General features: G+C 44.2%; 1 protein-coding gene across 1 annotated transcript in view; it reads right to left on the reverse strand.

The window, feature by feature from the left end:
• Positions 1–12,731, reverse strand: part of unc5a (unc-5 netrin receptor A) — a 159,017-nt gene that overhangs the window by 36,930 nt on the left and 109,356 nt on the right. The window contains exon 7 of the mRNA XM_063018420.1: positions 3,035–3,199. Coding sequence (XP_062874490.1) covers positions 3,035–3,199 — 165 coding nt within the window. The remainder of the gene's footprint in view (positions 1–3,034; positions 3,200–12,731) is intronic.

The raw sequence follows: 12,731 nt of genomic DNA on the forward strand, positions 1-12,731 counted from the left end.
CCTATGATTTGGCGGGAACCGAAAGATCATCACTCGGACTGCTATTTTTGCATGACTAATGTTGCTGGATTTTCAAAGAAGAACAAGTCAAAAATTGTTTATCCTGATTGTGAGTCTGCTCTGAAGCCAGTGCCACATGACGCTGAGAATACAGTGCCAATTCCACCTGCATCTTGTGCTTCTGAAAATGACAGTTCTGATGGAGATCATGAGGATGATGTTGCTCCTGACGCATGTTATGATCCAGAATCTGAACATGGTAAGCCTCACTTGCTTCTGGCAAAGCTAGCCTGAAAGCTGTATTGCTGCACAATGGCAATGAAAAGCCTTCTGTTCCTATTGCTTATGCTGCGGGAATGAAACTAAAAGCAGGAATTTGTGTTTATAATGACACATTCAGATCCAAACTGAACACGCTTGAACTCGCCGCTTGGGATGCATTTGTGCTAGTTGTGCAAAACTTTCTTGGCAACCATCGGGCTGACAACCATGCTGAACTTGTGAGCAACATGTTAGCAGCGTATCAGCAACTCGGCTGCCGAATGTCACTCAAAATTCATTTCTTACATTCTCATATGGATTTTTTCCCTTCAAATTTGGGTGATGTGAGTGATGAACACGGGGAACGATTCCACCAGGATATTGCCACCATGGAAAAAAGATATCAAAGTCACTTCAACCCCAACATGATGGGCGACTACTGCTGGTTTCTGCAGCGGTCAACAACAGACACTCACAAGCGCAAAAGCACGTGCCTGAAGCACTTTTGAACACTGTATGTGCAATTGTGCATTGCATAAAGACTCACGAGAACTTTTCAGTTACACGTTTGTTAATGTGAAGCAGTTTTTGTAATCTCTAGCAGTTTTGAACCACAATTTAGTTATGCACAGTGGCTGTATAACAGATACAAAAACAGTTTCTCGCGTCTGTTTGAATAACCAATGATACAGAGTATAACTTCAGAACCCGACGTCATAGGCAAAATTCGTCTACAGATTTAAACTCTGCACACTCGATTTAGTATAGGACACATGAAACACTCCAAGTAGCAGACAAAAAAATGTTTTCTGTGATCCAGTGTAATCGGTTCTTTCTGTGAGATACCAGTGAAGGATCTTTTTTACTTGACGCTCGATAAATACTGGATAAACCAGAAGATACCTCGTGTTAGCGGAGAGCTTTCGTCATGAGGAGATGAAGATATTTTTAATCCCTGTGGTGTAGCAGGGAGAGGAACACTGCTACTGAAATCCTTCATGTGAACGTGACTGGTTTTTTGGGTTTTATCTGGGGAAACCAAAGTCGCCGTGGACCTATAAAGCTGCTCTGAATTAAAAATTATATGAGGTGATTAGGCAGGTGCTTGAAAATGAGGGTCCACTTCAATCTCCAGAAGCAAAACCGCCTTTTTTAAAGCTGTAGGTCACCTGCTAAAACCTTGATGTTGCCATTCTGCTGTAGAACCAGAAAATAAAGCAGGTCTGTGTTATTGTCACCGCGCTGCTAATCCGTGCGAAAACGGCACTTGTAGTATCTTCATTAGCTCTGTCGCGCAAACGAGCTCGGTAATAAAAGGCTTCCTAATTCGACGCCCTCCCTCCCATCCATCAGCAGCCTAATGCCCCCCAACACCTGGCTGCCGAATCCGCCGCCTGGTTGACGGCCAAACGCATTAATTAGCCCCACGTGCGGCGCAGCGGTTTTAAAAGCGGGATGTTTACTTCACGCCGGAGATCCCCGCCGCTCGGCAGAAGCGTTAACCGGCGGAGAGGCAGCCTGGGTGTCGAAACATCCTCGAGGCAAAGCCAATTCGGCAAACAAACAAAAAACTCGCTTCCTGCCTCAAGCTCCTCAAGCTCCGACGGAAAAAAAGAGACGCGTAACGCCGTGGCACGCGCAGATGTCGCTGGCAAGCTGGTTTATTTTTAATCTTGAATAGCACAGGAAGTGGATGGTGATGAATCCTCTCGGGATGAGCACTCTCCAGGTCTGGAGCTCGGGGACGAGGCGCCCCGGTCCGTGGCTTTTATTCCACCCAAAGTTTTCCAGTGCAGCTAATTATAATCAAAACACACAGAGCTGCTGTGCAGACAGAGCAGCAGGATTTCTGCTTATTGCAAAATATTACAGGAGGCACAAATAACAACAAGCTGCAGCAGAAATAATGGCTGGACTTTTTACCTGTGTGTGTGGGTGCTGCACACCGGACTGAATCGTGCCAAGCGGGTAAAATCGTACCTGCTGCCAATTAGGAGATTCCCAAAAGCTAAAAGTAGATTTTGTACCCTCCAGATAACACTGATTGATTGATTACTGTATTGATTGCCAGAGGAAAACTGCACACAAAGCCACCAAGCAAGGGGAAGCAGGTATGATGCACTATACCTAACAGCATGGTGACTCCTGACCAGTAGCTTGTCGGACACTCTATTCAAAACTTCAGGTGTTAATATGTACCCCCTTCCCACAGGAATAACCCCCTTCCCTTTTCTGGTGGGCCAACCGTAGCCTAGTGGTTAAGGTGCTGGACCAGTGATCAGAGGGTCGCTGGTTCAAGCCCCACCACTGCCAGGTTGCTACTGTTGGCCCTTAACCCTCAATTGCTCAGACTATATACTGTAACTGTAATGTAAGTCGCTTTGGATAAAGGCGTCTGCTAAATGCTGAAAATGTAAATGTATATGGTGGGCTTTTCACCACATTTTGGAGTGCATCTGTGAGGATTTGTGCCTATTTAATCAAAAGTGCATTCGTGTAGTCAGGCACTGATGCTAGATGTGAAGATTTGGGATGGATGAACTGATTAAAAGCCACACCTTTACGTCCAGCATGAGTGGGTGAAATATGAGAGGCTTAAAAAAGCCACGAACCAGAACGCTTGATCGAACCCGTGGTCCCTGGAGCTGTGAGGCACTAACGATACCTGCCACACCGCTGAAAACATGTTGTGCCAATCTACCAGTTGTTTAATCAGTATCTCAGTGGTTGGTGTGGTTTTCCTGTAGAACATTTAACATGCGTTGGTACTCACTCTGTGGACACTGTTCGCTGGTACAGTTGAGTGATTGGAGGTCGAGGCCCTGGCACGCTTTGCCACCGGTGCCCGGTGTGGGCTGGGTGCACTCTCTGCTCCTCCACATGGTACACTCGGCGCCGCACGCTGACCACTTACTCCATTCGCTCCAGCCGCCGTCCACTGAACAGCGCACACACACACACACACACACACACACAATGGAATTATTAACAGGACTGATTATTGTGGAACAATGACTACACTATATACAAGTGCATATGCTGTATATGTGTATGCATGATATATGCATATGTGTGCGTATATATTTATATCGACCAGGTATAACATTATGACCACTGACAGGTGAAGTGAATAACACTGATTATCTCTTCATCACGGCACCTGTTAGTGGGGGGGATATATTAGGCACCAAGTGAACATTTTATCCTCAAAGTTGATGTTAGAAGCTGGAAAAATGGGCGAGCGTGAGGATCTGAGCGAGTTTGACGATGGCCAGATTGTGATGGCTAGACAACTGGGTCAGAGTATCTCCAAAACTGCAGCATTTCTGGGGTGTGTCCCGGTCTGCAGTGGTCAGTATCTATCAAAAGTGGTCCAAGCAACGAACAGTGGTAAACCGGTGGTAAAGGGCTCATTAATGCACGTGAGGAACGAAGGCTGGCCCGTGTGGTCCGATCCAACAGACGATCCAACCAGTTAATGCTGGTTCTGATAGAAAGGTGTCAGAACACACAGCGCATCACAGGTTGTAGCTGCAGACCAGTCAGTTAGGAAGGGGTCATAATGATATGCTTGATCGGTGTATTAATATATACACACCAGTGATATACTGTTTGATTATGTATGTCACAAAAATTTATTTGATTTAAACAAATAATAACAGCACAAATGTTATAAAGAAAATAAAAGCAATTAACAGCTTTTCTATATTATATGGACACTAAATAGACATAATAGAAATAGCGTTATCAATAAAACCTAATCGATTTTTTAATAATTATGTTTAATTATAGGCCTAGGCACTCTGGTGGCGCAGCAATAATAGTACTAGTCAGGTGTCTGCATGGACATGTTCGGCTGACAGGAAGGCCTGGCAACCCGCTAATACTGGAATGGACAATAAAATAATTATTAATTATATTAATTATAAGTCCACTGACTTATACAGTATATCTTGTAAGTCTACCGTTAATCTGCTTGATTTATAGTTAAGGCCTCTACCTAACTCATGGACCGTGAAATGAGCCGTTTCCCGTGTAATATGCTATTTGCTGTGAAAGTTTAAGGTATAAAATATGAGGAGCGATATGAAATATGAGGCGTCCTAGCAAATACTTTTTTGTGCTGTAGTGTGCTGATAATGTTTAATGTGTGTGTTTACGTATCGAGAGCATTTTGTCCCTTTGTGGATTCCATAATCAATATAAAAGTGTGCCTCTCAACACACGTGATCATCTCTGTGTAGTCTGTGCTACGCCTCAAAAGAACGAGTCAGTAAAGTTTTCTGCTCCTGATAGTTTGTCTCTGTAGAGTTTATTTCTTTCTTTATAAGCTCAGCAAACTCTAAAGACGCTCGGTTACACCAGCAATCGGTTAGACAAAACGTCTGAGATGTGGACGTGTAAAGCAGCTAAAAACACAGATCCTATCATTTAATTATGAGTGGAATTTAATGACTCGTAAAATGTGACTCTTTTCTTTAAAAATCCATCAAATCTGTGATTTTTGGAAACCAAGGTCTGTGAAATTAAGCTCATCTCCCGTGAATTCGCTAGAGCCTTGATTATAATGTAAAGACGACCCAACCCTACAGGAAAGTAAAGCTTTTCCCCACAGGTTGTCAGAATACCTGTTACTATCGGCCCTCTCTGAGGTTTTTCCTGATCAGATCGCTGGTGAAAGTGCTCGTAACCTCAATCAGATTTCCTGCAGTTATTGGATTATTTAATGCAGCGGGTATAAAGTCTCACAGCGTACCAGCACCTGGCATCCAAATCTTCCAGGAGCTGCGGCGGCACGACCTTGAGTTACCTTTAAAACCGCCTGCACGCCATCATAACAATTAAAAGCAGTTTGTGTGATGGAATTGCACACTCTGTTTTCCTGTTGGAGCAAGATTCCGGCAGGACTGAAAGGATCCAGGGCGCGCTCGGCCTCGGGAAGGTTACCGCCGGGCTAATGAGCTCTCCAGGGTCCGGCAGGGATGTTTCTATATTTTCTGAAGTCCGTAGCAGAACAGAATCATACAGGAAGACCGTACGGTTCCAGACTGACCCCACTCATTAATCCCGCGACGCTCACCGCTGCTTATTTACTGTACGGCGCCGCGGCGGCACCCGCGGGTCTCGGCCGGGCTAAGTAACGGGTCCGCGTGAGTGTGCGCGGGTCATTAGGAGAGCCGAGAGTCGTTCATCAGCGGTAGAAGCAGTTATAAAGGATAGAGACGTGAAGGCGGGGACGAGGGGATTAGAAGGTGTGTGCGGAGCTAATTCGGAGAGGTGAGGATGCTGATAAAGCCGCCGGTTAGGATTCAGACTATTAGATTCGCCGCTGACGGCAAAAGCGATTAGGTGATTGTTCTTAAGCGGCATCGAGAAATGTCGGCCACGCTTTATTAAACCCACGAGGCCTGATAACAGAGTGAATTAGAGAGAAAGAGCGACATGAAAATGAGAGCGGAACACAAGAGGACTTTGTTTTGATTTTTAAATTCGGTTTATCCTAAATTATTCCTTATATTACACAACCTGGGGGGTCAGATCTCAAGGTCTCACCTCAGAAACTCTCAGTTCTAGATGCATTATACGTCATCCTACACTCCTAAGAAGAGGGCGTGTCTAAATTCTACAATCCCTTAAAATGCTCTTACCGAGGCGCCTCAATTCTGAGTGATAATCTGACTGAATAACGAGGGAGCGTCCGACGCCTCTTCAGCCCTGAAGCCAATCCCAGCATTCATTGTGGCATGACTTTTCTCCTCACAAAAACTACAAATGTGGCATGTCGCATTAGAATCCTCTCTACTGAGGCCACTCCTATTTCTATCCAGGCCTGGGACCTGCACTGCGAGCGCACTGACCGACTGAGTGCGCCTCCCTAGGCTAGGCTGTTTCGGCCACCCGCTCTACAGATATTAGCCAATCACGTCCATGCAGACACCCAGCTGGTCGATAGCAAGGCTGAGATTTGAACACTGGACCCCCAGATCTCATCAGTGATGTGCTCCGAGCACTATGTGCGTTTTCCTAACAACCGTGTTTGTGGATTCGGCTGTGACGCACACCGTTTCAGCACCTAGCCTGCCATCACGTTTCCCGCACTTTTAAAAATTGGCACTTGGACACGTAAGAAGCCGAGCAGGACCTGAGAAGACTTGAGATGAAAAGCGAGCAAACAAACAACAAGCGAGACAAAGAAAGAGAGGAATAAATAACAGAATAGAGGCGCCGAGCCGTGAACAGGGCTTTAAATGACCTGACGACCTCTCCACGGCTCCTCTGAACAACACTTAGCTCGTGCCGCCGGCTTCCAATCACCGAGCACCGAACGAGGCGAAGTGTGTGTGTGTGTGTGAGGGACACAATAACACAGCAGCAGGTCCAGTTAGACGTGTGTCAAGGACAAAGTGAAAAAGCCTCCATGCTGCTCTTTAGCGCCTTGACAAGAGGGTCATTACAAAACCCGGCGCCGCCTCCCGCCATCACCCCCCTGACCAGAGAAATTATAAACTGTACAGTAAACACACCAGAAACAAAAAATATACAGATTTAAATTAGTGGTTTACACCAAGAGGTAAATCCAGGGTTCGAATCCCTGAATGAAGGAATTGTTTTTTTTATATATTTTATTTTATTTTATTATTTTTTTTATTTTCATGTTTTTCCAACACCCTGGTCAGGGTCCCAGTGAGCCTGGCTTTTCAGAATTACTGGACACAAAAAATAACACACCCAGGACAAGATGCCAATCGATTATTGGGCCCCGCCAACATTATTATTAATAAAGTTATTATTAATGCAATATCAATTATTATTATTATTATTATTATTATTATAATCATTATTATTTATTATTATTATTATTATTATTATTATTTATTTATTTTTATTGTTAATATTATTATTATTTTTTTTTATTGTTTATTATTATTATATTATTATTATTTATTATTATTATTATTATTATTTTTTTTTTTTTGCATTAATAATTATGAGATTATTATTATTATTGTTGCAACAACAATAATAGAATTATTATTATTATTTATAATTTTTATTTGATTGTTTTTTACAGAACCAGTAAGATAATTGAGTTATCAGAAGCGAGGGCTCTTACACCTGATTTGCTGGAATCATCTACAGACCTTCATCTTCCTCCTCACGGTGTCCTGAGATCCAGCACAGATCTAATTGTGAGATGAAAGCTGAAGGTGTATGGAGCTCAAACGCTGCCATAAGTATTTGAATCTGAATTTTATACATTTGAAATATTTCAATCTGAATTTTATACATTTGAAATATTTCAATCTGAATTTTATAAATTTGAAATATTTAATGGCGTAATTTATAAATTTGAATTTTAACAATGCTTTTTTTGTGATTTGAACTTGTGAGGTGGTGAAATTTGCTGTTGAAAAATTTTCATTTCAAAATTACAACTTGCAATTTTCAGATTTTAAAAATTCAGATAAAAAAAATTCAGATCTCACAGATTCAAATCTCAGAAATACGAATTCAAGTTTGAGGTGAAACATCCGGGTTTCCCAGGAAAAGTAAACTTTCCAGAGCGATCGAACGCAGCATTTAACCAATCACAGCGCTGCCTCACCTGCGTTCATGTCTGTGGAGGAGAAATGAATCCCAATGAGGTAAGTGCATCCAAAGTGTCAACCTCAACTGACCAGATGAGTCGAACCAGGTGTGTTAGGTAAATGAGGTAAAAACTGAACTCTGAAGTGCTATACGGCACACCAGGAAAGAAGTTTCACAACATTTCTGAACTCCCCGTTTTAATATGTGCAAGCAACGGAATATCCATGCCTTCCTAAACTCAGACCAGCTCATGCCAAGCAAAACTCTTAGCTAACCACTACCAAGAAGCTAGCTAACGCTAACTAACCTTACCGCGCGCGTTATCACGCCACCAGCGTTACATAATGCAAAATATAAAACTTGCCGTAAAGCACGTTGAGTATTTACCAGAACTATAACTAATTAGCTGACTGTGTGGATCTGAAGAACTTTGGATGCACTTTCCTCATTGGGATTCATTTCTCCTCCACAGACATGAACGCAGGTGAGGCAGCGCTGTGATTGGTTAAATGCTGCGTTCGAATCGCTCTGGAAAGTTTACTTTTCCTGGGAAACCCGGATGTTTCACCTCAAGCTTGAATTCGTATTTCTGAGATTTGAATCTGAGAGATCTGAATTTTTTTTATCTGAATTTTTAAAATCTGAAAATTGCAAGTTGTAATTTTGAAATGAAAATTTTTCAACAGCAAATTTCACCACCTCACAAGTTCAAATCACAAAAAAAGCATTGTTAAAATTCAAATTTATAAATTACGCCATTAAATATTTCAAATTTATAAAATTCAGATTGAAATATTTCTAATTTATAAAATTCAGATTGAAATATTTCAAATTTATAAAATTCAGATTCAGATACTTATGGCAGCGTTTGAGCTCCATAAAGGTGCCCTTTTGTTGCAGCTTGTTTTTTATTGGTGATTTTTCGATTTGCCCCCGGTTGCCCCCCGGATGATGGACTGGACAGGAACAGACGCGACACTGGAAAGCAGTTAGCAAACAAAAGCTCTAGCGCGCTAATCAGGTGCCGGCGGGCGTCTGTTTTCAGGAGACCTTTCAGAAATAAGGAGCGTTGTTCTGCAGCCTGAAGACGAGCCGAGTCAGACCTGATGCTTCTGAAAACGCTATTACGTCTAATCGCTTCTGTGTGTGTGTGTGTGTAAGAGAGAGAGAGTGTGTGTGTGTGAGAGAGAGTGTGTGTGTGTGTGTGAGAGAGAGAGAGAGCGAGAGAGAGAGTGTGTGTGATATATATATATGTGTGTGTATGTGTAGGTGTGTGTGTCTGTTATGTGTGAGAGTATGTGTGTGAGAGAGATAGAGTGTGTGTGAGAGAGAGATAAAGTGTGAGTGTATGAGAGAGAGAGTGTGTGTGTGTGTGTGTGAGAGAGAGAGAGAGAGAGAGAGAGAGAGAGAGAGAGTGTGTGTGTTTTTTTTTTTACAGAGGGCGTCCGAATACTTTTGACCGTATGTGGTACGTCAACAACGTTCAGAAATGCCGCCGTCACGTTCCTTATAAATATGGACGCACTTCTACCGTCGGGCATTACGCACCATCACAGCTTTCAATCCTGGTCCGGATCAAAATAAAACGCCCACCGTCCTCTCACACACACACACACACACACACACAGGTTTGGCTTTACAGTCGGGTGTGTGTGTGTGTCGCCAGCGCTCGTCCATCACGCTTCTCCGACGTGTGTAAGTGTGTGTCAGGCCGAGCTGTTTGGGCACCTGATGCCAGTCAGCAAATGATGATTTATGCCCGTCCTGCTCGCCAGCCGTGGCTTTGATAAATCAGGATGAAGTGTGCATTGTGATTTTTAGCTCCCGCCGTCGCCGAGCGTGTGTGTTTGTGCCGTGATGAATGTGTGTGAAGGGGGTCAAACACACACACAAACACACACACACACACGCGCACACACACACACACCAGATTTTTCTATTGTTTTCTTTCTGAGTCAGCAGATTCAGCTTTTCTCTCTCATCTTGTCCATCTTTCTTCCTTTTCTCCTCTTTTTTCTTTTAACCTTTATTATTTTTAAATCTAATGTGATTTTACAGCGCCGGACGCACCCTATGGTGCAGAGAATCATTCCTGATCAATTATTTATTGATTTTCCCTCCTTTTTTACTTAATCCAATCGTGGCCAATTGGCGCTCTATCTCTCACGTTCTCTATCTTTCTGTCTTCTCTTTTTTCGGATCGCTTCTCTTCACCTGTCGGGGCGGAGTCTTTCAGAGTGCAGTTCCTCATGAGGGGAGCCACGTGCTGCCATCCATGGTCATACCAGCGACAAAGGGACCCTGTATCAGTAAAAGCCCCTCCACCTACAGGCACACAACCAACAACCAGTGTGTCTGTGTAGGTGCCTGGCCGACTGATAGCACAGCTGAGATTCCACCTCGAGAGCTCGAGATCTTAGGCCAACAATCATTCCTGATTATATTTCCACCAAGGGATAAAAACGCCTATATAACACCTTTATACATATAAATATGAGGGGCATTGTAGCCTAGTGGTAAAGGTACTGGATTGGTAATCAGAAGGTTGCTGGTTCAAGCCCCAACACTGCCAGGTTGCTGCTGTTGGACCCTTGAGCAAACCTCAATTGATTAGATAGTATACTGTCACAGTACTTTAATTAAAAGGTTCTGGACACCAAGGGCTTCCAAGTGGCGCAGTGGTGCAGACCTCAAGCGCTTGGGTTTGAATCTCAGCAGTACGGCTGCCTGTGAGAATCCACCGCCGGCTGGTGGAAAGAAGCAGCCGATGACCGAACACGTCTAAAGCTTCTCGGCCAATTCGAGGGATGCGCAAGCAGCACTGGAGTCGTGTAAGGGAATTGGAAATGACTAAACTGTATTTAATAAACTAATATTTAATAAAATGCATCAGGTTTCGTTTCCTGAAGAATCCAGTCAGGGAGGAACAGGACGGACCTTCTCGTTATTAACTTTTACACTATATGGACAAAAGTATTGGGACGTGGAGCTCTGGAATGAACTGGAGACTTTCTTGACCAACATCAGTGCCCAGCCTGTTGACTAAATGGGCACAAATTCCCATACATAGCCATACAAGTCATGTGGGAAGCCTTCTCAGAAGAGCAATCAAACTGTTGTTTTATATTTTTTTGTTTTTGATATGGGACGTCCGACAAGCTCACGGTGAGGCGTCCAAATACTTTTGGCCAAATGTATTTATTTTATCCCTCTCTCATGCAGTCCAACCAAAATATTCGTCCCTACACTTCCGAAGCCGAACCCTATTCCAGTTTCCCGGCGTTTTCCGTTCCCTCCCCGACTGCAAGATGACGCCGTTCGTGCCCTAATCACCTGAAATCCCCGAGAGCCGCCGTGGCCCCGCCCGCGGGATCCCTCCGCCCGGCGTTTACTCAGCACGCAGTGTAAAGGTGGCATCTGATTAAATTACACCGCGCGTCGTGTCCCGAAACCGGAGAGAGGCTTAAGTAGCCGGAGCCGGCGGTGGAGAGAGGAGGAGATGGAGCCAGAGCTGACAGATTCGATTTCCTCCGCTGTTTGCTCAACACCGGCATATTTTCCACCCGGCGCTAATGCTTCCGTAATGCTGTTTCGGTGATGAAGCGTGCCATCAGGAGAGCGCGGCGGTTCCTGCCTCGGCACGAGAGCATCAGCGCCTCCGTTACGTAACAGGCGCGATCGATAGAGACCGGGGAGGAGGCGGCCGTCCTGCTCGCCCACTGCCCATCCACCCCAAATTTACCCCGTCCTCCCTATCTGTATGTTTAACGTCAAGGGGTTTCATACATTCACATTTTTATCCAAAGCGACTTGCAGTACCGTAACAGTATACTGTCTAAGCAATTGAAGGGTAAGGGCCTTGCTTAAGGGCCCAACAGCAGCAACCTAACAGCGGTGGGGCTTGAACCAGTGACCTTCTGATTGCTAGTCCAGTATCTTTATCCAAAGCGACTTACAGTACCGTAACAGTATACTGTCTGAGCAATTGAAGGGTAAGGGCTTTGCTTAAGGGCCCAACAGCAGCAACCTGACTTGAACCAGTTGGGCTTGAACCACTGACCTTCTGATTTTTAGTCTAGTATCTTTATTTAAAGAGACTTCCAATACTGTGACAGTATACAATTTGAGCAATTGAGGGTTAAGGGCCTTGCTCAAGGGCCCAACAGCAGTAACCTAGCAGTACTGGGGCTTGAACCAGCAAGCTTCTGATTACTAGTCCAGTATCTTTATCCAAAGAGACTTACAGTACCGTGACAGTATACTGTCTGAGCAATTAAGGGTTAAGGGCCTTGCTTAAGGGCCCAACAGCAGCAACCTGGCTTGAAACAGTGGGGCTTGAACCAGCAACCTTCTGATTACTAGTCCAGTATCTTTATCCAAAGCGACTTGCAGTACCGTAACAGTATACTGTCTAAGCAATTAAGGGTTAAGGGCCTTGCTTAAGGGCCCAACAGCAGCAACCTGGCTTGAAACAGTGGGGCTTGAACCAGCAAGCTTCTGATTACTAGTCCAGTATCTTTATCCAAAGAGACTTACAGTACCGTGACAGTATACTGTCTGAGCAATTAAGGGTTAAGGGCCTTGCTTAAGGGCCCAACAGCAGCAACCTGGCTTGAAACAGTGGGGCTTGAACCAGCAAGCTTCTGATTACTAGTCCAGTATCTTTATCCAAAGAGACTTACAGTACCGTGACAGTATACTGTCTGAGCAATTAAGGGTTAAGGGCCTTGCTTAAGGGCCCAACAGCAGCAACCTGGCTTGAAATAGTGGTGCTTGAACCAGCAACCTTCTGATTACTAGTCATTTAAACATTAAAATTTTTGGCACTTAGCAGACGCTTTTATCCGAAGCGACTTACAGTACTGTGACAGTGTATTGTC

This window comes from Trichomycterus rosablanca, chromosome 22 (genome assembly GCF_030014385.1).
Source record: "Trichomycterus rosablanca isolate fTriRos1 chromosome 22, fTriRos1.hap1, whole genome shotgun sequence".
In the NCBI taxonomy this organism is placed as follows: Eukaryota; Metazoa; Chordata; class Actinopteri; order Siluriformes; family Trichomycteridae; genus Trichomycterus; species Trichomycterus rosablanca.